Source organism: Fundulus heteroclitus, chromosome 3 (genome assembly GCF_011125445.2).
Source record: "Fundulus heteroclitus isolate FHET01 chromosome 3, MU-UCD_Fhet_4.1, whole genome shotgun sequence".
Taxonomy (NCBI): Eukaryota; Metazoa; Chordata; class Actinopteri; order Cyprinodontiformes; family Fundulidae; genus Fundulus; species Fundulus heteroclitus.
The window spans coordinates 7,184,034-7,210,325 of NC_046363.1; the positions used below are offsets into that span (position 1 = coordinate 7,184,034).

At 42.1% G+C, this 26,292-nt stretch overlaps 1 protein-coding gene across 3 annotated transcripts in view; it reads right to left on the bottom strand.

Moving 5' to 3' along the window:
* The window catches only part of oxr1a (oxidation resistance 1a), a 214,533-nt gene that overhangs the window by 52,878 nt on the left and 135,363 nt on the right, over positions 1 to 26,292 (bottom strand). For all 3 annotated transcript variants that reach the window (XM_036129399.1, XM_036129408.1, XM_036129405.1), the window contains one exon: positions 5,810 to 5,892. In XM_036129399.1, the coding sequence (XP_035985292.1) occupies positions 5,810 to 5,892 (83 nt within the window). The remainder of the gene's footprint in view (positions 1 to 5,809; positions 5,893 to 26,292) is intronic.

Below are 26,292 nucleotides of genomic sequence, written 5' to 3' on the forward strand. Positions count from 1 at the left end.
AAGTTTGAAGATAATTCCTGATCATTGGCACATTGACATAACCTTTGAAACTCTCTGAGCCTTGGTTAAATGAAACTACGCGAGCTCTCGGGCGAGACTGCAGGCTAGCTGAGAGGCGTTGGAAAAAGGATAAGACACAGGATTCTTTTGACATTGTGAAAAATTATCTGATTAATTACCAGAATACTGTAAAATCTGCTTAATAAGAATGCCTTCTAGCTGTGGCTGCCTCAATTAAAAATAGGCCTCAAGTTCTTTTTAAAGGGCTAGATAAAATTATTAAACCTTCAAATACACCTGCCCTCTCAGCTTCTGCTGGTCTTTGTTTGGTTTTTTTTAAATTCTTCTCTGGCAAAATTTTAGCCCTAAGGGGCACTCTCTCTTTGCCGGTCTTGGATCCCCTGGAAGTGCCTCTTTATAAAGCCAGGTTTGATCAGTTTGAGCTAGTTTCATTGTCTCAGTAGTCTACTGTAGTTAAACAACTGCGGCCGACAAGTTATCCATTGGTCTGTCTCCCTGTTTGGTTATTTGAAGATACCATGATAAATACTTCTCTTCTGACTGGACATGTCCTGACTGCCTTCAAACATGCTGTGGTACACCCACTTATTAAAAAAAAACTTACACCACAGCATCCTTACAAATTTTAGACTGATTTCTAAACTACCGTTTTTATCCAAAGTCTTGGAGAAGATTGTTTTTATTCAGCTCCAATCTTTAACATGTAACGAAATATCTTAGAAATTCCAGACTGGTTTTAAAGGTGGGCATAGTACAGAAACGGCTTTGCTTAGAGTATTCTTGGTCTTAAGGGTGTGGTTTTAGATTGGTTCTCGTCATATTTGAAAGATATAAGTTTTAATATTCATCTTGCTCCTCTGTGGCAGCACCCCTAAATTATGGAGTCCCTCAGGGTTCCATCTTAGGCCCTAATTTGTTTATATTGTACCCATTGCCTCTCGGAAACATTTAAAAAAAAAAAAAGGTAACATCTCTTTTTACCTCTTTGCAGACAACGTACAAATATACATGCACCTGAAGAAGTTAAACGATAAGGATGATTCCCTACAGTTTTTAATAAGCTGTTTAGCAGAAGTCAGATCATGGATAGACCAACATTTTCTTCACTTGAATAAAACTAAAACTCAAGTTACAATATTTAGAAAAAAGAACCTTAATTGCAAACCTAAATAATTTCTTGGTTCCCTAGCCCCTTTTTATTAATCTACTGTTGTGAAATCAAGCTTCTTTCATCTGTGCCTTCTAGCAAAGGTGAAATCTAGCTTCTGCACTTTGAGACTTTGAAAAAATTACCCATGCCTTCATTACCACATGCTTAGATTACTGCAGCTCGTTATTTAAAAACATGGGCCAGAGTCTCCAAATGATTCAAAATGCTGCAGCTCAACTTTTACCTGGAACCCAGAAGCGTGAACATATTACCCCAGTATCGGCTTCTCTGCTTTGGCTGCCTGTATGTTATTAAATTAATTTTAAAATTCTTTTATTGTTTTTTTTAAAGCTTTGAATGGCTTAGCCCCTGTTTACCTCCAAGATCTTCAGCAGGACCACTCCATTTACAGAACACTACGATCAAACAATAAACTACTCCTACAAGTTCCCAGAACCAGATTTAAAAGCAGAAGAGGCCGTGCATTTGCCGTTACTGCACCCAATATGTGGAACAGCTTACCCCTCAATGAAAGATCTGCCTAAAGTTTGGAACAGTTTAAATCACTCCTGAAAACTCATCTATATTCCTTGCCATTTATACAAGGGCTGACTTTGTAAACTAGCTGTCCTAATTGTTCTTATTTATTGTGTTTCATTCTTATTGTTTTATTCAATGTGCTTAATTCATTGATGGGTTTTCTGAAAACTGTGCAGCCTTTTGGTGCAGATACAAGCTGTTTTTAAAATGCTTTATAATTAAAATTGACATTGAAAGTTCTGATAATATGAAGTAACGCAGTACGATTGACAGACTGGGACTAAACAGGTTTATACAGCCACTGTTCAGCAGGATCTGAATAACTACGAAACATGTGTCCAACTCAATGTGCTACAGTGTAGTTCAAGTACTTAAACCTTTGTTGATAAAATGAGGGGATCTTTGCATTCAAAAAGACCCCCAAGATCAACTTGTTTAGTGGTTTGGGTTTTCAGGCTGATGACCAAATATCACCCATTTACACAGAAACAGGACCCAGTGAACCATTCCATTTCACTCATGTCCGGCAGGAAGCAGGCATTTAGAAACGCATCAATATTTTCAGCTTGACTGATCCTGACAGGTGCCAGGCCCTTAGGAAACTCAAAAATCTGACCGTTCTCCTCCGATCTGAAAACAAACCACTCGTACGTGCTGCTGGAGTCTGCAAACCACAACACTCTTCAGTGTAGAAGTTAAAAACAAAGTCAATGAAGTAAAAAAGCATCAGAAACTATTTAAGGTAACATTTCTTTCTACCCAGGCATGTTAGCTGTTCATTCAGGCTGCTTCAACAGACAGCAAGACATTGGTGGGTGCAGGTCATTTCTCTCCTTCCACATTTCAAACGTATGAAATTTTGATTGTTTCATAATCAAGAGGAGGTGTCTGCCTCGGCGCGTTAATGTATAGTCATCGAAGACGTATAGTCCGTTTAGCAGAGGTCATCGAAATTTACACCTTCAGTAGTTTAGCATTGGACTTGGGTCAGTGTCCCTACTGGTAGCAGATACCTGGACCCTATAGAGGTTGCACAGGTAGTCCAACTCTACCAGGGTGGTAGATCAATAGGTGCCATTGTCAGAAGGTTTGCTTCCAGGAGCTGGACAGGGCTGTTGGAGATCCTTAATCCATCAACAAGACCAGTATCTGCTCCTTTTTGCAAGGAGGAGCAGGACGAGAACTGCCAGAGTCCTACAGAGTGCCTTCCAGTGGGCCACTGGCATGAATGTCTCTGATCAAACCCTTAGAAACAGGCTTCATGAGGGTGGCCTGAGGGCCCAGCATCCTCTAGTAGGCCCTCTGCTCACTGCCTGGCTTTTTCCAGAGAACACCAGAATTGGCAGGTTCAGCACTGGTGCCCTGTTCTTTTCTCAGATGAGAGCAGGTTCACTCTGAGCTCATGGGACAGACGTGAAAGGGTCTGGAGAAGCTGTGGTGAACATTATGCTGCCTTCAGCATTGTTCAGAATGATTTAGTGGTGGGTCAGTGTTGGTATGGGGGACATATCCATGGAGGGACACACAGACCTGTACAGGATAAATGATGGCACCCTGACTGCTGTTAGGCATCAGCATGAAATCCTTAAACCCACTGATAGACCCTTCAATGGTGCAGTGGGTCCTGGGTTCCTCGTGGGGCATGATGATGCTTGAACCTCTGGTGTTTAAACTAGCCGGCAGCATCAGTCTTTCGGCTTCACTTTCTCTGTAACTTTAGATAACGCCATCTGTGCGTTGATCATTTTCGTCATGTAGCATCATTTTGTCCTAACACATTATCCATTCCATATCAGGATGGATAGCCAGCATGTTTATCTTCAGCAATTGAGAGCTGATATGTTTCATAAGTGTTCCTAAGTAACTTTTTGACCACTTTATATAGTGTTCAATCAGATCTACTCGTACTCCTCTAGATGGTCAGTGTCAATGGAACATCATACAGAGAGTAACTCTACAGGCTAAGCAGTTTAGATAGACCAGGGTTGAGTCCTGCACTGGCATGTACCAGTGCAGGACTCAACGGTCCAATAAAGGCTAGTGCTTTCATAAAGATCAATAAGTGCAACTGCAGTATAAAACTACTAAAATAATTATGAGTAATTTTACAACAGGCCTTGAACACGTTAACTAAGCCTCTGCTCGTCACCAAGCAGTACGAGCCAATCAGGAGCTCTGTGAAGATCCATATCACCAACTACAGCCTGAACATCCATAGTGTGATAGAACTCTGTCAGGGAACGGATCCAGGTCGTTTCCTGACACTTTAAACACGTTTTAATTGGATGCAGGTCAGCCAATAGCTCGGGCAGCGCTGAATGGACTGGCGTTATCAGTGTCTAGGCAGATGGGCTGCAGCTGCACAGGTTATTTCTCAATACATAAAAAAAAACAGCCAGAGAAAGAAAAGCTAGTGTCTCAGGTAAAGCAACAAGAGAGAGAGAGATTGCATTGATAAGGCGGCCACGAGAGGAAATTCTCCTTTTTCCTGTGGATGCCGGGCGATATTTATAAACTTATCTGCTGTCGAGCGAAATCAGGAAACGCTGGCGGTGGCTGCTCACCCCCCTCCAGTGCGAGAGATGAGTTTTAGATAAAGCTGCTCCTCAATCAATGGGACTCGGTCATACCCTGAGCCCTTTCTCTGCATGCCGCTGCAGCGTGTCAAGTCAGAGAACAAAATCATCGGCACAGGTCGATCCATCCATCAAAACACCGGTAATCTAGAGGAGGCCAACACGGGGAAAACGGCAGACAGAGAGCGATGGCTGACAAGAGCAGGATTAGTATGCCATATGAATTCTGCCTCTCCCTTATGTTTCCTAACCATCAGCATTCATGTCCATCTAGCAGACTCTGTTGTCCTTCTGCATGTATCAGGGAACTCAGGAGGTAAGACGCAGGACATATGTTTGTAATGGCGGAGGCTGTTCAAAACCCCTGGCGAGGTAAACGAGGAGCGTGTCAATCAGCCGGACTGAGATGACTGACAGGCTTTGCAGGGAGCGGCGGCGGAAGTGCAGGTGGGTCAAATTTAGGGAAAGCCACAGCGGTCGGAGCGAGCGGGAATGTTGAGACAGCTGAGGGCAGGGGGCGTCAACGGCAGCCGGAAGCAAGGACAGGAATGGCAACAATACGCCACGGACCCAACGCTCCCTTTTCCTCTATCCTTCCCTTCCTCTCGTCTTCTTGCTCCACAGCCGACGTGCAGCAGTCGGCTGGAGCGGAGACACGGCACTGCCACTCTGCGCGGTTGCCACGGGGGGGAAAAAAAAAAGGAAAAAAAAAAAGGAGGTGAGAAGGCACCGTCTGACTGCAGCTGGATTTGAGGGTCATTTGAAGAACACGAGGAGGCAAGGCAAAGCACTGAGAGCTCTGTTTTCACTCCATGCCTGGGAACAGGAGTCCTTTCTCTCTCCCTCTCTCGCTCCCCCCTATATCACCTCACACACACACACACACCCCTCCCTCCCCCTTCGCCACACAACAGCTAAATCAATAGAAATGACAACGCAGTTGGAAGGTCATCTGCAAGACCAAGCGAGCTATGTGGTGGAATGTTTGCCGAGTTGCAGCACGGGGGGAACAGAGTGGAAAAACAAATACACGTCCTGCCAGCACTCCTGCCTGCGCGCCCTGCTCCGGGTCCAGCTGGAAGACCGGACAGAGCTGTCACAATTCGCCCGCTTCCTTCCCCTACATCACTGTGCAAAACGCAGATGAACGTCGGCACTGCTGAAGAGGCAATCCTCAACAGGAGACACATTTTCTGACAAACATTACGTTCCAAAGCTGCACGGCATGTTTGTCTATGTGCACACACACACACGCACTCCTCTTTATGTAAACAGTTTAGGAATGAGGTACACGTGTCAGCCTACATAAACCCATGAAATACTTCTTCTCATTAGCAGCGCTCCATGGAGCATGGCCAGGCAGTTCCTGCACAACACCAAACACGCCGACTGCCACGTCGTGGTCGGTGTCGGATCCGGTCCAAGCTGCAGAGACCGCCGACGGCTGGACAGGAGCGGAGCGGGGAAGCAACACTCGAGGACGTTATAACGCGACGCTCGGAGTTTCGTGCACGTTACTCACAGAATATTCCACGGTGCCTTTGGGTCTCTGGAACGACATGCGCCTCCCATCCTTCTTTTCTGGAGTCTTCTTCTGGCCGGTATCTGAAAGCAAACGAGGCAAGGTGCGCATTACATTCATGTTCCTCTCTCCCCCAGCTTGTCACAAGCTGCCGTTTCCCAGCCCCGTGGGTAGACAGCTCATTCGTCAACAGCGAGCAGGCGAGCCAGCCAGCGATACGAGCCGTGAGCGCCGGACCCCTCTCTCTCTATCTCTCTCACTGGTTCTCGCTCTGCTCCTATCCCGCTGCTCCTGCTCTCTCTCTATCACACTGTCCTCCCCTCGCTCTGCCTTCCTTCCTTCTCCCTCCCTCCCTCCCTCTTCTCCTCTCAGCCCAGCGCATAACAGAATGACAGCCGTCGAAAGCGGTTCACCTTGCCTCCCGCCCCCCCTTTTCGCCTCTCACAGCTGGAACAGCCTTGGCTGACCTCCATCGGGTGAGATGAGGGGGTGGGGGGCTGTGAGCCCAAGGAGGAAAACAGAAAGGAGGAGAACGTTTCGAATGGGAAGCGGGGTACGCCAAGAGTGGGCGATGGAGCAATGTGGGGGCTAAAACAGAGGGTGGATGAGGGATAGGGGAGGGTCCAGTACGACGTGCTGGCTGGGGAATGGAGGGCCCTTCTCAGAAAGCAACATCAGCTAACGAAGAGGAGAAGTGACCCCCTTTTAAAACCAACCTTTTCTTCCACAGCTAAAGAATCAACTCTCATTTACACCTAAGAATCTTCTCGTCTTTGGAGACGGGCGTTCAAGGACAGGTTGGAGAACAGCGGCAGCCGGGTCTTGGGATGGCAAACGAAGTAAATACGATATGAGGCGAGCAGAACCGGGGCTGCAGATGATAAATGGGTTAATGGTGAGAGAAGATGATGGAACTGCGCTTATGGAGAAGATTGGGGGCTGAGTGGGGGAGCGGAGACGAAGGAGAGAGGGTGGATAGCATATAAGCCAGGAGATGAAAGACAGAAGCAAACGATGGGCCAGAAGATGAAAGAAACTGCAGAGAGACTTCTGGGAATAGAGAAGCTGTTCCCAAGGGACTGGCTTTGGTCCATGGCTACTACAAGGAGCATTTGTTAAACAGCCTTATGGAAAAATGCAGGGTGGGACACCCCAGATCTACGGTGATGGTCACTCAAGTTTATGAATACTGGCACAGCGCCCTGAGATAATGCATTCTGCTTAAAGTCCCTCTTCTTCCTCCCAGTATGTCCCATCTTCAAGAAACTCCCCCTATTCACAACTTCCTTCAGGCACTATATATATATATATATATATATATATATATATATATATATATATATATATATATATATATATATATATATATATATATATATATATATATGGCATGACTCATACTCCGGCGCTGCTATTTCTAGGGCTTGGGACTGCCTGGCATAGAATGAGAAAGGGAGGGAGGGATCAGAGCTGATTCAGGTGTTATCAGAGCTGCTAAAATACTGGGGCTTACTTTCCTGAAGTTAACACTGAAGTATCTGGAGCTGGATCATTATTTTCACTCTATTTTTCCCTCCAAACGTGTTAGCGGAAGACTTTGCATATTTTGAAAAAAAATATACATGACATTTTAGAAGCCGTTGAGCAATTTATTGATGTGTATTCCATAATCATCTTTCCACAGACCACAAGGTTGACAGCTTGTCACACTTTTTGCAAGATCTACACCCTCCCCCACCCATTAGACAGCAAATTCTTACTAGCCAAAAAATAAATAAAAAAACAGATGAAATTAGGGTCAACTTTAATTAACTCTAATTTTATTCTGAATATAAAAAGCAACACTCACGGTGGCATTTATTGTGTTCCTCTATAAACAGCTAAAGAGATTAGATGAACAACTTGAAAACAAAATCCTACTGGATATCCATCTTGACGCTAAAAGGGGTAATGTCTTAGGAACAAAAAGGGTGCCACGTCAATGAATGCCAAGTCTCCACCCACAGAGAGCTTAATGCAAGGTCAAAGAAAGTGAAACTGAAAAACTGATGCAGCAGGCTAGCTCGATTTGCTGGAATGTGGATTGCAGCAACTCAAAATGGTCCTCAGTAGTTTGACAAGCCCTCACGTGTTTGTATGTGTGCCTAAAAACTGCTGTCCTTGGGTATCTCCTGCCAGATCCTGATCACAGCATCACTGAGCTCCTGGCAGTCAGAGGTCCAACCTGGTGGTGTCGGATGGACCTGAACATGATGTTCCAGAGATGTTCTGTTGGACCCAGGACCCACTGCACCACTGAAGGTTCTGACGTCGGGCAGCCTCATGAAGTCTGTTTCTAATGGTTTGTCAGAGACATTCACACCAGCACTCTGGCAGTATTCATCTTGCACAAAGGAGCTGATACTGGTCCTGTGACGTGTTAATGACCTCCAACATCCCTGTCTAGCTCTTCTAGAGTAACTGCCTGTCTCTTGGAATCTCCTCCTTGCTCTCGAGACTGTGCTGAGACACAGCTAACCTGGTACGTACTGATGTGCCATCCTTTTGGAGTTGGACTGCAGTTGCACATTTATTCCTTGTTTCGGGGTTGTCTTGTATTTGCCCCTTTACTGCAACAGAACCACGGACACTGATCAATCCCCCCCCTCCCCTACTAAACTGACCAGCTCAATATTTAAGAAACTAGACAAAAATATATTGTGACACACACACACAGACATATGATACCTAACCTCTCCTGTCTTCCCTGCTATTGTCTCCTCTGCCCTCAGTTTCATTGCCCTGTGTGTCTGTTAAGGTAATGGGGACTGGAGCGACAGGCGTGTGTATGTGTGTGCACATTTGTTTTCATGTGGCTTGACACATGACTGTTAGCTTGAAGAAACAGATACCACTGTGGCATGACACCGTATCGCCCACAAGAGGAAACGCTAGATTGAATCACTCGGGGCAGTGAGTGTTCAGATTCACGAGCGCGACAGAACACGGAAGTTCGAGTACCGAGCTGGACGTGCGCTGACCTCCTCCTCAACTGTGCTGAAAAATGTACAAATCAGTTAATAAATTTGGTTCGGTCTGTTCACTCTTACTGCACTGACTTAATATTATACCAGGCAATGCACTGTTTGCCACTCTCCCATCAGGTGAATGTTTCAGGAGCATCAACTCCAGTACGAACAGACTTAGAAAGAGCTTCTTCGCTAAAGCTGTGAGGGCTATCGCCCCAGCTGAGAAGGCCGATGCTGTACACGTTACAACATCCCCACTGTGGATGCATATTTTCTTTGCAGACTCTTAACCATCAGGAAGATTTCATTGCACAGTTTTCATTGCACAGTTCTGCAAATTAGAACAAAAGTATATTGCACAAGATTTATTGCAGGCTTTAGATGTTACAATATCACTTCCATGAACACATACTTCATAGTTGGAATATTTTATTGCACAGTACTGCATACTGGGTTTAAAAACATTGCACAAGGTTCACCACAAGCTGAATTTATCATTAAATTGGCTTCAAGTGACCGATTCATCCAACACAATGGATCGCGCTTAGGTGGGACTGGCTTTCGGAACGAGCAGACCACGAAGACTATCTGATCTTAAAAATAAAAAATAAATAAAATTATTCACTATGTTATTATTACCCATTGCCTATTGTTTGTTTGTTGGTTGTGTCCTAAGCCGGAGTATGTCCTGAAAATTTTTCACCTACAATAACAATAAAACTTCTTGATTCTTATAATCAGATTAAAAAGTGGTTCTTCTATTTTTTTTGAGCTGTGTATAATTACGACCAGTGCCTACTCCCTAAAGCCCAGTTGGTCGGGATGGTCAGAATACTTTTACCAGGGATGTTCAGACCCAATCCCAAATACCAGTTTGAGGTGCCATTTAAAGCATCTGATGAAACACAATCCAATAACCAATTTTGACCAGTGGCTTCACTTTCGTGTGCACAGCTTGCAAATTTGACTATGAATTCCATTGATCTAACAAAGTATGTTTTTTCTTGAGAACCTAAATGCTTTTCAATTTTTACAGTGATGAATACAGGGAAAGAGAGACTGGATTGCCTGAGCACTGTGCTCAGATATCCCAAAGAAGATTTTGATTTCAGGGAAAGCATCAACAAGTCACATCCAAACATACCGTAACCAGGCTAGCATTAGCTAAGCACTGAAGGAAAAAGCTCAGCATGAAAATGTTGTAGGTAGGAGGAAGGCATGGGTTTAACAAAGCGATGTGTTTAATAAGATTTGTCTTCAGAAAAAAAGGCCGTCTTACAGACACTTCTGCTAGGATAAAATCTTTCTCAACGTCTAGAAAGACTATGCTGCACAGTCCAGATCGTCAGCATACGTTTAAAGAGTGTGTAAACATGTTAATACGTTTTTACTCATATCGCTGTTTCACTTTCTGCCATCAGGTTTTTCTTAATCAACTTTTTCATGTACAGACACCTCCCCATATAGGTTCCCGTGCACAGTTATGTCAGTTAGTTGTTTAGGACTAGCGTCTTTGCACTAGTATGAAAGCTTTCCAGTGTGTCCACATTTCTCCTTCCATCTACTCGATCAGATTGCTTCTGATACCAATACCATTAAGCAACAAGATAGCGGCTATAATTAATTGCAAAAGTAGTACTAGAATGTTGGCTTAATAGCACCTGATGAAATAGAATTTTTTTCTTCGCTTTAGAAAAAGCGGTAAAAAAAATATTTTGAAAAGGTTGCACAGCTATTGAATAAAGAATGAAATCTTCCCCGTCACTGAACAGAGGTAGAGTAATAGAAGACAACAACCCAAAACAAAAACACACAGTGATTAGGTGGTTCATCCTTAAGTACAATATCCATTTGCCTCAGGTGCCGTGTACCTGCATCCGAGCGAGCTGTTGTCGTTAAACTCAAGAGGTATTTGATCACCTCTGTTCAACATCTAAAATACTCCATCCATCCATCCATCCATCCATCCATCCATCTTCTTCCGCTTATCCGGGGTCGGGTTGCGGGGGTAGCAGCTTCAGTAGGGAGGCCCAGACGTCCCTCTCCCCGGCCACTTGGGCCAGCTCCTCCAAGGGAATCCCAAGACGTTCCCAGGCCAGCCGGGAGACATAGTCCCTCCAGCGTGTCCTGGGTCTTCCCCTGGGCCTCCTCCCGGTGGGACGTGTCTGGAACACCTCACCAGGGAGGCGTCCAGGAGGCATCCTGACCAGATGCCCGAGCCACCTCAACTGGTTCCTCTCGACGTGGAGGAGCAGCGGCTCTACTCTGAGTCCTCCCCGGATGACTGAGCTCCTCACCCTATCTCTAAGGGAGACCATAGATGAGGGTAGGAACGTAGATCGACCAGTAGCCCAGCAGCCCCTCCCTGGGCTGCCACCTTACCGTGTGGAGGGGTTTGAGTGTCCCAATGACCCTGGGAGCTATGCTGTCAGGGGCTTTATGCCCCTAGTAGGGTCACCCAAGGTAGACAGGTCCTAGGTGAGGGACGAGACAAAGAGCAGCCCAAAAGCCCCTTATGATAAATACAATAACTGGATGTTGTGTTCCCTCGCCCGGACGCAGGTCACCGGGGCCCACTCTGGAGCCAGGCCTGGAGGTGAGGCACGCTGGCGAGCGCCTGGTGGCCGGGCTTTGCCCATGAAGCTCAGCCGGGCATAGCCCTAAGAGAAGACATGGGTCCCCTTTCCAATGGGCTCACCACCTGTAGGAGGGGCCAAAGGGGTCGGGTGCGCTGCGAAATAGGTGGCAGTCGAGGGCGAGGACCTTGGCGTTCAGATCCTCGGCTGCAGAAGCTGGCTCATCTAAAATACTATATGCGCTATATATGTGGGGGGAAAAAAATCACACACACAAAAGGGCATTTTAAATGTTTTTATCGTGGCTTTAGGGCCAGGTTCGTATGAGTCAAATCCGATGTATGGACTAGTCAGAGGCTGGAATAATGTAGACTGATTAAAAATTATTTTAAACCCAGTTTGTATACCTTTTCTCTGTATCTTTGAAAATTAAATGCAGTATAGGGATTTCTAGTCTTTGCATCAACATTACTAAGATCTTGCCACGCTTTGCTCCCAGGTCAACCCAATACGGTCTCCTCTTGCACTGGATGCAACCCCACACCCAGTGTTTCGTAAACCGCACTTCATTTCTGCTCGCTTTGGCAGAAATAGAAAAGCTGCGTCTTGCATTACTTCCTAGCTTTACACAGATTCACTGATCTCATAGAAATGTAATGCATTTAGCTCATTACCTTCTTGCTCATCTACAAAATATCAAATATTTACCTGGACACACACATTTACCTGACTAATACAGTCAGGTAAAGAGATATCGCCGAAATAAATTCATGAATACATTTAAAAGGCGAGTCGCTGTGTGATAATATGGCCGTTCGTTTCTCGTCGTGATTAGATCTCCGTTCTAACTTTATTTAACTTGTAGCAGGATGAATATTTTGTGTTGATCAAACACGCGGTGTATGCACGAGCTATGGGTATGTGCCAAATCAATTATTCAGCAGCCAAATGAAAACCTTGGGAGAGTGATTGCTTTCCGGAAGAAAATACCTGGCAGGGCCGCCGCCTGGGACCGATCTGGTTTGTGTTGCTATTTAGAGGCGACGCGCCATATCTCAGATTTTTATGCCGTCTTGCTCTGAAATTTAAAAAAAAAAAAAAAACGGCGAGTCTTTTGTTTAACTGCACGTCTTTTCACTGCAGCAGAAAGCAACTTCCAGCCCGACCCGGTGCCTTTTCTTGTCACTGAATACACAGCTTTTAACACGAAACGCGCACCGCTTAAGTGGGCGCGTATAAATCACACTCAAATAGCTGAAATAACAGAGTAGGGGGAGCGGGAGAGAGCAGGCTGAAAAGAGCCAGACAGATGGGCAGTGGAGGAGAAAAGCAGATATGCATTAGCAGCGGGGGTGACGGCACATGGTGATTCTGGGATTGATCTACAGTTAAAGCTGACCCACAGAAGAAATGGACATTTTCTTCCCCAGCGTCTTTAAGAAGCAAAACTATCGCATTGCTCCTTAGAAGAAAAAAAGCTGACATTTCTTTAGAAGGCCAACAAAAACAACGTATTGCTCAGGAGCACAATGGCTTCGTACTGGTGGTCGTCAAACAACGGTGACTCAATGGACATGCAAAATGATGCGGGGCTTGTATCAGAGTCCCGGCGTGTGCGACCGGGGCCCTCTTTTGAGCACAAGCAAAGCATCTGAGGAAGTGATGGGAGTCGGGGACTTCAGATTTTAATCAGACAAATTTATGGTGGTTACTGCGGTAACGATCAAAAGGGGCAATAAAAAGTATTCAACTGAATATTTTTGACAAGACATCTGTTGCTGAATGCAGTCAGAGCATAAGAAAATACTTAAACATACATATTACCAAATAGGGTTCCATTAATTAGTGCAATTATAAACCTTAGAAAGGAAAAATTATTGCACACAGTCATATTTTCAAATGTATAGATATTCACTGATGGCATTCTCTTGGATCTATCAGTAGAAAGAAGATACTTCCCGGGGTTTGGGAACATTATTTTATTTTTTCCTCTTGATAACTATAAGTTAAATGCCATTGGCAGACCGTAGTGGGCAGGCACAGATGAAGACGTTTCCTCACACGATCTTTCTAGAGCTTAGCCGTCATCCTGTAAAGCCAAACCTTTGGAATTTCTTTTGGCTTCGATGAAATACAACCGCTTAACAACACCAGACGATATTGTTGTCAAAGGTGGACACCTATTTACCACTCTTCTGATCTGCCCTCTCACCTCTGTTTGCCTAATCGTGTTCTGCACCCTGTCCACAGTTCTGTTTGATGAACAGACTGCACAAACCTAATAATGGATAGAAAAATAACATGGGCAGCAACGTAACCTGCCCGCAATGCAGATATTCAAGCCATTGTGTTTAGTTTATGGGTCTCAGCAAAGAGTTACGTTCTGTGGTTGTGAATTAACTGGGTGATGGGTTGGGGGGGGGGGGCAGTGGAAACTGAAAGTTATCTTTCAGTTTCCACTGCAGTAGGAAGAACTATATGTCCCTTAACCAGAGAGAACCCCTGACTAAGCCAGAAAAAAAGCTAATAGTTTAGACTTGTTACATTTTAAGATTACTGTGCCTTAGGGAGTGGCCCGCAGCAGCACCAAATGATGCAATAAGCAGATCTAGTTTTTAAGAGCCAACAGAATTATAACTTCTTAATTAATCAACCTGCATATGTATTTGGCCAGCGTGTGCAATGTATTGACCAGACACAACATCATTAAGTCAAAGTCGGCAAAGTCAGAAGCAACGGGAGTATGCAGAGGCCACATAAGACAGTAAGATGAAATGTGGCCCTGGTTAATGGCAGTCTAGATAATACCTTTTTCTTCGCTCAACCACACATTGGAAACAAATAAATAAATAAATAAATAATGAAAATCAATCTTTACCGAGGTGAACGGAACTCTCTAGTTATCCAATTTGTTGCTCACTGGAGTAAAACAACAGTTTCTACAGCCGGCGTTGAGCAGTTTTTACTGCTGCCGTTTCCAATAAAAGCTGTTTGGAGTGGCTCGTTAGCAGGCCGAATTACAAGAACGGCGGGTCAGCTGTGAGAGGGAAGCCCCGAGACTGGCACAAAGACTGAAAGAAGCTGCTGTGGATCAGGGAAAACAAAGGCTGCCTCTCATCAAGGTGGAGGGGTTTTATTACAGTCAAACTGCTCACTTTCCACTTCCTAATATGCTCCAGTTTAACATCCCTAAGAGGATGTTTGGCATAAAAACTCAAATCAAAGCAAATGTTAGTTTCAATGCAATAAAAAATAATTCCAAAAAGGAGGAAAAATGTAATCCTGAGGCACTTCACAAGACACGCAGACACACAAACCTAATTCAAACTAATGGCAAAATATCTTCAACCCTGTTTAATCATTAGAATCATTAAAAAGGAAACCAGAATCCACTAGAAATCTGTATCTACAGGCCACAGAGCATCTCTGGTAAGGACAAATCTGCTGAACAAAAGGATTTGAAGGCGTTTTTGAAGAATTTGAACGTATTTTCCAGCCCTCATCTATTTGCTTGCATTCAGTGGGTAAAAAAAAAATCCAAAAACCAAACATGAAATCGCTCCAAATACCAAAACAGCAAATCTCATCCACAAGGCCATCTCCACAAGCATCCTCAAAGACATGAAACACTAGACCGCATCTCTGAGTGTTGCAGTTAAAAACTATTGTTAATCTCAATAATGCTAAGCTAATATGAGATGGAACCGTTACTGTTTTTTTTTAAAAAAGACAAAAAAAAAAAAGGAAAACAAGCTGTGTTCTTCAGCCAAGCAATCTGCTGAGGATGAATCGCAGCAGCTAAATATATAGCCCGTCTTCGCTCTGTAAACATCCATGAAAACCTCAAGCAGACGACTGCATGACAAACATTCCCTTTTGGGTCTGGTAAAGTACACAAGCAGCCAATTTCCCCTGCCTCCTGGCTATATCCAGCCAGCCTTCCCCAGATGGTATTTTTAGAATATCTCCCCCTCTGTTAACAGCAGAGAAGGCAATAGCTCCGCACTGCAGCCCCGCTGAACAGGTGCTGAACAACATCACTCAAAGCAAACGGAGACTTGTCTCAAAAGTTTTGCAAAAAAGGAGGGAGGGAGGCAGGGTTGAGATGGTGAGCGGAAACACACGCAATGAGATGTATTGCAGTCGGCATTTGCAGTTCCCGTAAAAACCCGTTGTTGCGTGTTAATGCACTGGAACAATTTCCATTCATTGTGGTTTTTGAAAGACTTTGGCACCGCAGCGATTTTTAACGCAAAAAGCTCCGATAACTATCTGGAATCTCATTAAATGGATTCCAAAATGTAAAAAACTGGAGTTGCAATGATCAGGATTTTGTAGGGGTTCTCTTTGAGGTCTCACCTACTATTTATAACTGATTGTGTTTGTGTTTTAGCATTGTAACACAATTCCACGTATAAACCTAAGGTGCGCTGATCAAGCTTTTCTGGACACAACCGATTTCTAGTTATTTTATGTGATCTGACCTGGCCATTCAGATTTTTACTTTTTCCATTGTGTTTTTATGAACTACCACAAGTTTACAAAATGTGCTACTGATTCACTGAAAATGGTAGTCATTTTGAATTACTAAGAAAATGTGGGAAGTGCAATTCTAATTCCTATTTATGCATCAAAACATCTGACCCTAGCCTAAAGTTTAGCTTTATTAAAAGGCATATAGCCACATTATTTTCCTATACCAAAAAGACCAAAATCCAGTTGATTATGATAAATTAAGGCTATATACACCAAGCGTCCATCCAGATAGCGTTTTTGAGCATAAGTAGAACCCCAGCACCTGGAGCAATGAGCTGACATAAACAGATATGGCGCCATCTACAGGCAGAACAACACAACTGTTAGAAAGCCAGATGGTTGCCACTGACGCAGCTACTAAATAAGTCCAGACCGACCGGACTGTGCTGTAATGCCACGCGGGAAACAGACAGCTCGGCGTGGACGAAGACCAACCCGACCTGCTCCTATTTCAGTAAGTTCCAGTGAGCCTCCTTCTACAAAATTTAGGAAAATTACAGCTCCTACCAGATGCAAACAAGGACACAGCATCACAGTGAGAATTTATTTTAATGGCATGAATAAAATTTAAAGGTTAAAGCCTTTTCATCGGAATGAACGCAAATTAAACGCATTAGAACGCTATATCCCCGATAAGTAAATTATTTATGACCTCCCCACCTTGCACGCAGTCTACATGTTATGTAATGTAGTTCACTTCTCAGTCGTGAACTTTTCTTCCTGTGCACTACGCTACTAGTGTGGCTAAACAGTACTGCAGGGTGAGTCAAATCTGTTATTACATATACTTTGACAAAAACTTTGTCACTTTGAAAGCTATTTCAATGTTTGCAGAATTACAACCTTTAGCCAAAAAAGGTACAAATTCTTTTATTCTATGAACATTGCTTTGGCTTGGTGATCAATTGTACGCATGCGCAGTAACGTAACCCCAGTCATATGATGTTGTAATGGTCAATATACACAGGAAAGGCTATATTTAATAACAAATTGAGCAAAAAGAGCTTAAAAGACAAAAATAAATATAACGGCAGCAGGACGTGATAATCTTTCAGAAGAATGTATGCAACCAGAGTAAGCTACTGCCGTACAAATTTTAAATATGTAAAAAACAAAACAAAAGGGAGGGAGTGAGGTTATAGCTTTAGAGAACCCAGGAAATAAGCTTTGCCTTCAGCATCTACTGGCATTAAAGGTGGAGAACATCAGCAGCCATGCCGGCAGTTTATGATCACCAGGAATCATTAAATCCCATCTTTAAAAAAAACACTGAATTAGCTTGCTACCAAGTTCAATCCCAAATCAAATCCATCAATCAAGAAAAGCAATGACAGGCCTGTTTCACAACACAAAACATTATTGTGTCGCTATTTAGCAAAATGCTCAGTGATGCAGGCAGCATGCAGGGAGCAGCGCAAGATAAAAAGACTTGCTAAAAATCTGTGGGGGAGGGTTTGAGTCGGGCATCACATATTTGTTCAGTTCTGATGAAAATCAACAAGAAGGATCATATTTCTCCAATTTTAGCTTCCCTTCATAGGCTTCCTGTTGAATCAAGAATATAATTTAAAATTCTTCTTCTAACGTATAAAGCCCTAATAATCAAGCTCCATCATATATCAGAGCTCTGATTACCCCGTATGTTCCTAACAGAGCACTTCGCTCTCAGACTGCAGGTCTGCTGGTGGTTCCTAGAGTCTCTAAAAGTAGAATGGGAGGGAGATCCTTTAGCTATCAGGCTCCTCTCCTGTGGAACCAACTCCCAGTTTTGGTCCGTGAGGCAGACACCCTGTCTACTTTTAAGACTAATCTTAAAACTTTCCTTTTTGACAAAGCTTATAGTTAGAGTGGCTTATGTTACTCTGAGCTATCTCTATAGTTATGCTGCTATAGCCTTAGGCTACTGGAGACATCAGGGCCTATTTTCTCACTCTACTGAGTTCTACTGTTCTCCAGTCTTGCATTGCTTGTCGTCATTTCAGCTTATAACTTTTTTGTTCTCTCTCTTTTTCTTCATAGTAGGTACACCTGGTCTGGCGTTCTGTTAACTGTGACATCACCCAGGGAAGACAGATCACCCGCTATTACCATCTAATGTAGAACAGATTACTGGATCAATGTGTGCTTCTGTGCTTTTTTGTCTCTCTTGTTGTGTCTCTGCTCTGTCTTCTGTAACTCCAGTCAGTCGAGGCAGATGACCGTTCATACTGAGCCCGGTTCTGCTGGAGGTTTTTCCTTCCAGCTATGGGTGTTTTTTCTTTCCACTGTCACTTCATGCTTGCTCAGTATGAGGGATTGCTGCAAAGCCATGGATATTGCAGACGACTCTCCCTGTGGCTCTACGCTTCTCCAGGAGTGAATGCTGCTTGTCAGGACTTTGATGCAATCAACTGGGTTCCCTCATATAGGAAATGTTTTGATCAATCTGTATAATCTGACCCAATCTTTAGTTTTTAGTCCCCATCTCATAAGCAACCGTAGTAATGCGTTTTGTAATATAATTTTAACTGGGAAACCTGAGGAGATTGTAGATATAACGTGTGAAAATTGACCTGCAGGTGTTAAACCTGTGCAGATGACAAAGGATTAATACCTTTATACTTCATGGGTGGCTCCAGTCCAACGAAACCAGCTCTGTCAACAATGTGCTTTAAGTTAAAGACTGCGGCATGTGCAAACTGTAATATTTTACATCGTCGGATTCACAATGAAGCAAACAGCAACGTTTTTCTACAAAATTAGTAAAACCTTAAATATCTCCAAGGTGCAGGAAAGCAATTACACATATGAATGCTTCCCATTATATCTCGCACTGTGGTATAAAATCATAAAAGCAATGCATCATACTAAGAACAGCAAATAACTGCTGTTATCAACACCCAGATAGCCTCAGAGAGAATATAAGTATAACCTAAATGTGTTCAATAAAGAAAGACGTGATTATCACCATGCAACTAATGTAGTAACTGCTATAAGCTGCTGCATTTGCCCTGGAGGGAGCAAAGTTGTGGGGAAGCACGTATACTGAAACACAGGGAATAAGAGTAAGACAGGAAACTCCGTTTGCCAACAGTTTTAGTACTACTCAGCTCTATATCACCGTGCCAGCCCACATGGAGCAGCACTCAGCTTTTATTAGAAACTTTGCTGAGTTGCGGGTTTGTGTTTGTATGCGTGAGGAGGACATCTCCGTGTCAGAACAGCAGGAACTAGGTCTGCCACACTGCAAAATGGGAACTAAAAGTAAATTAAATATTCTTGAAATAAGTTTATTTTTACTTGATTTGAGCAGGAAAATAAAAGGATGTTCCAATGGAATGAGTATTTTTACCCCTAAAATAAGATAATCAGTTATACTACACTTGATATAAGATGGTGGAGATGAATTTGCATTCTTATTTACCTGCTCAAATCAAGGAAAAATACACTAATTTCAAGAAAATTTGACTTACTTATAGTTCCCTTTTACAGTCATTAACACTCTTCCCTTGTCAACTAATCAGGCTCCCATTGTGCTGCTGGCTTACTTATAATAATAATATCCGAAATTAATGTTGCTGTTATGTTTTTATATGTTTATATATATATATATATATATTATATATAATATATATTATATATATATGTGCTTATATATATATATATATAGTATATATATGTTTATATATATATATATATATATATATAGATATATATATATATATTATATATATATATCTATTATATATATATATATATATATATATATATATATATATATATAATATATATATATATATATATATATTATTCTGGTTAGTTTTTATATAGGTGATATAGGTGTATAATCACATTTACAGACAGAAAAGTCATTTTTTAAAATCTTGTAATTCATACAAGTAGGGATGCACCGATATGGAAATTTGGGCCGATAATATCCGATATTAATGTTGCTGTTATGACCTATACCTAATATTGACCACCTATTGTGACATTGGAAAAAGAACAACAACAAATGGCCGACACTTCTTTTATGCTTCAGTTAACTTAAACATCGGACAATCCTGCGCTGCATCACTGTCACATGCCCAGACTAATATCACATGACAGACTTGAGCTGGAACCTTACGGAGTTTTGCTCAAGTATAATCTTAACCAGTGCGTCCCAGCCTTTATTGCTGGGAGATGATCCCCTTTCTGCACAGACAAACCAAGAGTGAGCTTGTGATCTTCCCTTTACTTCATTTATTCATTGGTAATACAGAACAGATTTCTTCCTTAAGAAAAAAAAAAAAAAACTAACAAGATTTCATTTTCTATGACAATTTTATATTCCCAAACCCTAGTGAGATATTGGGAAGTTAGTAGCAGCTCATTTCACTGTCATTGTGAGAACGGCTGACACAATAAATGAGAGAATAAGCCGAAACTCTGTCAGTCTGAATAAAACAGCTCCTCCTCGACAACCAAACCGTTTAGTCACCACCCACCAGGAAATGTTTCTTCCATATTGAACCACGGTGAATCCCACTTAATCATGTGGGATTACCAATTCATCCTGAGGCATGATACTCGTTATTCTGCTGATGATCATGCTTCGTGGAACCACCGGTAAAACAGATGGCCCTTTCCTTTAGAGGCATGTTTCAGGTCGGTCTACGCAGAATTGGCCGGACCTTTTCTAACTCTCCATTGCAGTACGCGTTTGTTGTTTGGACTCATAATGTAAGCTGCGGATGCTATTTTAATTAAAAACGCATCAGTGTATGATTTATACAAGCTCCTTTAATTTGTTTAATGGCAACGATTTTACTTTCATGAACAAACACCGGAGACAGATGCACAAAACTTTTCTCCAGATTTAATAAAAATCATCGGGTGTTTTATTACTTTGTACATCTGTAAATATGGCATCAGGAGCCTCAGTGGTGCTAAAGCACTTTCCCCACAATCACTTACAGCATTTAATTCCCTGCCCTTTCTATACAACAACAACAACAAAACAATTTTTTTTTTTTTTTTTTTTTTTTTTTACAAATCTTTAAAAACAGAGCGTGAAGAAAAGGAAAGATTGGTTTCATGCTGTCAGTTGCTGTTAGCTAAAAGACAGGGGTCAGCTGGGTATAAAAACATGAAATAGGACTTCTTGGATGTGTTAATGGTAAAAGGTCTAAAAGAGTAACTGAAGTGAATATTTGAATAGCTATTATGAGAATTTGCTGCAGCGAAGCTCAAGATATCCCTCCTCTCCTGGAAAATAGTTCAGAGGCTTTTTATTTTAGTTCAGCCTTTCGACCTTCCATTGCCAACAGTGGCAGGTCCGGGTGTAAAGCAGTCACAGCGCGCCATCCAGTCGCCATCGGCGTGTGACGTTGATAGTGACTGACGAATTATTATGAGAACCACATAGGAAAGAGCTTTAAACTCGACACGTCTTTGTTTCTATATTTAAGACTCTTTATTTTAAAGAACGAAGCAAAGTAGCGCACAAATTGCCCTGCTGTGCTGACAGACTCGTCCGCTGGGTTTGCTAACAACAACTTCAAAATGGAAAATACACAAGAGTGGTCCATCTATGGTTCTACTTTTAACAGATATTCTTTGAAAGTTGGGAATTTATGAACCCCATAGATTATTTTTGCAAAAACAGTACATCTTCAAGGCTTTTTTGGCATTAAGATCATCTTAAATTGAGACATAGCAGTATAAGATAAGACTAGGCAAATTCTGCCACATTGTGATGATGGGAAATAAATGGCACTGGAGAATACAGTCGACATCCTTGTAGAAATATTCTGTCATAATATTGCTACAGCGTGCTTTCCCAATCCCTCCTAATATCTAGTAGGCCTGTTTTTTGATTTGAGAAACATTACCCTCTCCGTGAAAAACTGTGTTTCCCTACTTTTTTTTTTTGCCAAAATCTCGTCTCACGCGATTGTTGTGGCGACGGTAGTTTGGCGCGTCGGGTCGTCTCAGAAACTGGAAGCATTCTCTGCGTCTCCGCCAGCGGGTGCAGATGATCCTCCTTCAAAGCGGACAGCGCTGAGATGCAGACGCTGGTCCGCACTGAGGCGTGTCATTGGTAACATACTGTTACATTAATATTCTCGCAACGTGTACATGACTGTTGCCATGGCGACAGACCTGCTACAGACTAAATGGCAAAAAGAAAAGTCAGATGGGTGAGATGCTTAAAGCATTAGTGCTGAAGTGCATCCCTTTTGTCCATTTACTGGTTTCTGAACGTGTAATTTCGAAGACACAAGCTGTGCGTGCTTCACGGATGAATGGGGGGGGGGGGGGGGGGGGGTGGTGGCACTGACACAGCAAAACCTCTACACACTGTGTTTACAAGAACAGGCCAGAACCAATTAGCCAATCAACTGATTAGTTTATGAGAAGAAAATAATCCTGCTAGTACAGATAGTGAATTTTTGCAATCACAGAGGTTAATTAACAGGCATCAACGCCATTCTCTGGTTCCTTTAAAAAAAAAAAAAAAAAGAAAGAAGCAAAACAACTTCTCTGATTTACTGTATTGCAGTGATTGCAACAGTAAATACTTCCTTTCTGTGTGTGTGTGGAATTGACAGCCATGACTAAAATGTAACAAAAATGTCACGTGGATTCATGAACGATTCACATGATCAAATTCGCTAACATTCTGTGCTAAATCCAAATCAGATTGTTTTTTAATGTCGTATCAAAAATGTTTGACTAAAAAGGGGTATGTCATTACCTGAGGAGTATTGTCTGTTTCTGTCTTGGTCCAATGCAGAGATTGTAACATGCTTTCAGAACATATATTGCATGTTCTGCTTTCTGGACCACCTAAGAAGAACAGATCTCCACTGCAGTTGGTACAAGAGCCAGAAAGAGTGATTGTATTTTTTTTTTATCCTGGTTACTTACATGTCTTTTAGAATTGATTTCAAGTTTTAGCCTATTTGTCATTTTACCAACATGGTTCATCTGACTTTTTTGCGAATGCAACCCTTGAACCTCCATGTTACTAAATATATATATATCAATCCCGAAAGGGGAAAATTGTTTTAGTAAAAGCTTACAATGTTGAATATATGATTAGGAAAATTTATAGTGGAAATACTCTAAAGAGGAAACTTCTTTTACCCTAAGATGAGGGTTTCCGCTACATGTATCTGATCATAGCACACCACCACACCAAAATAAAAGCCGCCACACATTCAGAATTAATAACAAAACGTTAAAACAATGTAAAGCATATGATACAGCATAGCTACTGTATATTTGCATACTTATTTTAATCATAATCAGAGTTTAAAATGCATTTAAATATCATAAAATGTTAAAATTTACTTTATTTTGAAAAACCAACTCCTCCAGCTCCTGTTTATATCGCAAAGTTTATTTTTTATTTTTTTTTAAAACAACGTGATTTTTGTTACAATTTTTTACTTACATTAATAAAATGCAAGTTTATGTTTAATTTTTGTCTTGTGGCCAAAGTATATTTTCTCCTTTAGAAAATGTAATGTTTTCATGTTTGCTGTAGATGTCGTTGGCGTTTCATAATTACAGTTCTACATTTGCCTAATAATTAAAGAAGCTATACCCGAATATACTTTTGGCTGTTTTTTACGCAATATATTCCGAGTTAAAAGACATCATTTGATAACAATTGACTGATTGCATGATCAAGTGAGTCCAGGCTTTTTTAAATTTTTGTAGGAATAAGCAGCAAGATGGGGACAACCCCGGGATGAAGTTCCTCTGCCAACTGCACAACGAGGGGCGTTGACTACTCGCATAAGAAAATATAATTTACCCGAGACGTAGCCATTTATGTCAAAGAAAACTAAGAAAATTCTCTCGATGAAGCCTTGTTTTGTCCGGAGGACTGTGCACAAGCTTGAGGCGCCCGTTTAGTCTCGTGCATGTCCAATGGGAAGAGATCAGGGGGGAGAGAAGGAGGGTTTCTCATGAAAAAAAAAAAAAAAACTGTTGGGGGCGGGGCTTACTGTTTAAACTAAACTGTTCTCCTCGCTCATGATTTCCTTTGTGCAGGATAAGGGATACTTTAATTAATTGAATAAAGTATATAACCGTATTTATTGTAATACAAATCTACTGTAACTAATGCTCAGCATTAGCAAGTAAAAAGTAAAACCACAAAAAACTCATACAGCCTGTCATCTGACAAAGTGTGACCTGCATCTTTACTGAGCCAACTGGACCGTTAGGATTAAAACGTATACTTTATGCATGCTGCAATTTGCATGCTAAACACTCGCCCGTCTGCAAAACCTACGCCAACACAGAGGGAAGAGGAGGATTTACGTGACGTTAAAGCCCACAGGCTCTTCCTGCTCTCTGTCTGGTACATTCAGCCTCCAGGGTTCCTAATTACACTTTGATCCCTCCAACCATTAGCTTTAAGGTTATTGCATGTTGGGCAATAATGGTCCCCAAGTCAACACTGAGGGTAAGTGTGTGACTGCGTTAATGTAGGAGGATTCAATAAACGGCACAGCTCTGTTTGCAGTGATTCAGCTCAATCAACAGCAGCGCCATCTCCATACCATCTACACCAGTTGTACATCATGTACACTCACGTTTAGATTTTTCCCTTCATCTTTACCATGACAACAAGCAGCACTTGTGATGATTTGCCTTAAGCACACAAAGACCGGCACGCACATTATTTTTTTTTCCAGCAGAGAATGAATAAAATAATGGTTGCACAGGCTTTGTCAAGCAAAAGCAGCCGTGAGGAAAGGAATCCGTGCAGTAGGGCTGCTGAAAACCCGTGCAACCTGCGCTACAAAAGCGCGTTTTGGCAGTAAATCCTGGGGCCTGTCAGCAGCATCACAGCGGCAACACTAACCTCTCAGGTTACAGCAAAAATCAATAGCAGGAAAGTGATTACCTCAGCTGTGAGGAACACTAACTCTGCATTATCCGAATTTATTGAGCTAAAAGCAAACAGCCCTGTTCTTAAGTCAAGATTTGAACAAGCTCCCGGCCACACTGACCAAACACAGAAATATGAAGTCCAGCAAAAGGGATCGATTCATAAAGCAAAGGGGAAATTTTGGGTAACCAAATACTTCACTTTGAATGTTTTCGTTGTTTAATGGCCGCCATTCTTTGATGGATACTGCAGTGAAACTTTAGATTTGAGTATAATTGCTTAACAACCACCTATTAGTGCTGCAGAGGCGTTCATAAGCAGATCTCAAACAATTTGAGTTGATGTGCTATCTAGCCGTCAGCTGTAAGTAGGCTTAAGGTCTTCCAACTAGACCTATGTTTAGGGCTGGGTAATATATTGAGATTTTAAAAATATCGACATTTTCCAAAAAGGGATTAGATCACATTATATGGTTCATATCGAGACAATGTATGTTGTGTTAGCATTATATCTTTATGTATTCCAGTAGGTTATTTGTAACTGTTTCTCTTATTTATCTACAGCTGTTTGTTAAAAAATTTGCCTGTGAGCTTTTTGGGATAAAGCTTTGATTCGGAGATGCTTTTTTTTATAATTAACTTATCAAAAGAAACACAGAGATAAATATCGTATATCGGCATTCAGCCTAAAAATGTAGGATCTCAAAAAGAAGGCCATAGAAATAAACATTTGAATGTTTAATATACTATGCTTTACGTTGCATAAAAATGAAGCATGCCATCTTTTAGGTCTAGGTTGGTCGGGCCGTGACGGAAGTTCAGAGTAAAGCTAAGCTTACTCTGAGGTTTGTATCAAACAGAAAATTACAGGATAATCCACATTCATGCATTGAAGCAGACGCACTTAAGGAAACGGATTTAAGTCTGCCATAAAAAAAAAAAAGCCTCCATGACTGGGAAAGCAACGGGGATGCTGGTAAACAACTTGTTGCATTACTGCCACCTGGTGGCAGTCTTGTTAGCTGCTCCATCTTGCCTGCTGAAAACATAGTCAATTACACCATTTGAACTACATACACAGGCATTTCTACTCCTCTGTCGCACGGTCAGGAGGACATGTGATGGAAGAAAATTAGGCTTTTTAGAACGTGTGAAGAGCCTGCAGTACCGAGGGTTTCTGAAAGAGGGGGGAAAAAGTTTGTGTATTACAGTAGCCTCGGCTACAATGAAACTGAAATGTTATTTGTTTAAAGGGTTAAAACTGGGAGCTTAGTAAAGGCTGTAATGTGATGCTCCCGCTATCTAACCACAGTAAAGCTTCATCAGTAACAGAGGCTGCGGCGCATACAGCAGTTTCCATTCAGCTAGACAAGTCTGCCGAGATCAAGTGGAAAAAAACGGAGACGGTGTCTCTTCAGATCCATCTGCATGACTAACCGCCGTGGAGGAGGAGGGATGAGATCGGACATGTTGATGAACTGTCTGTTCG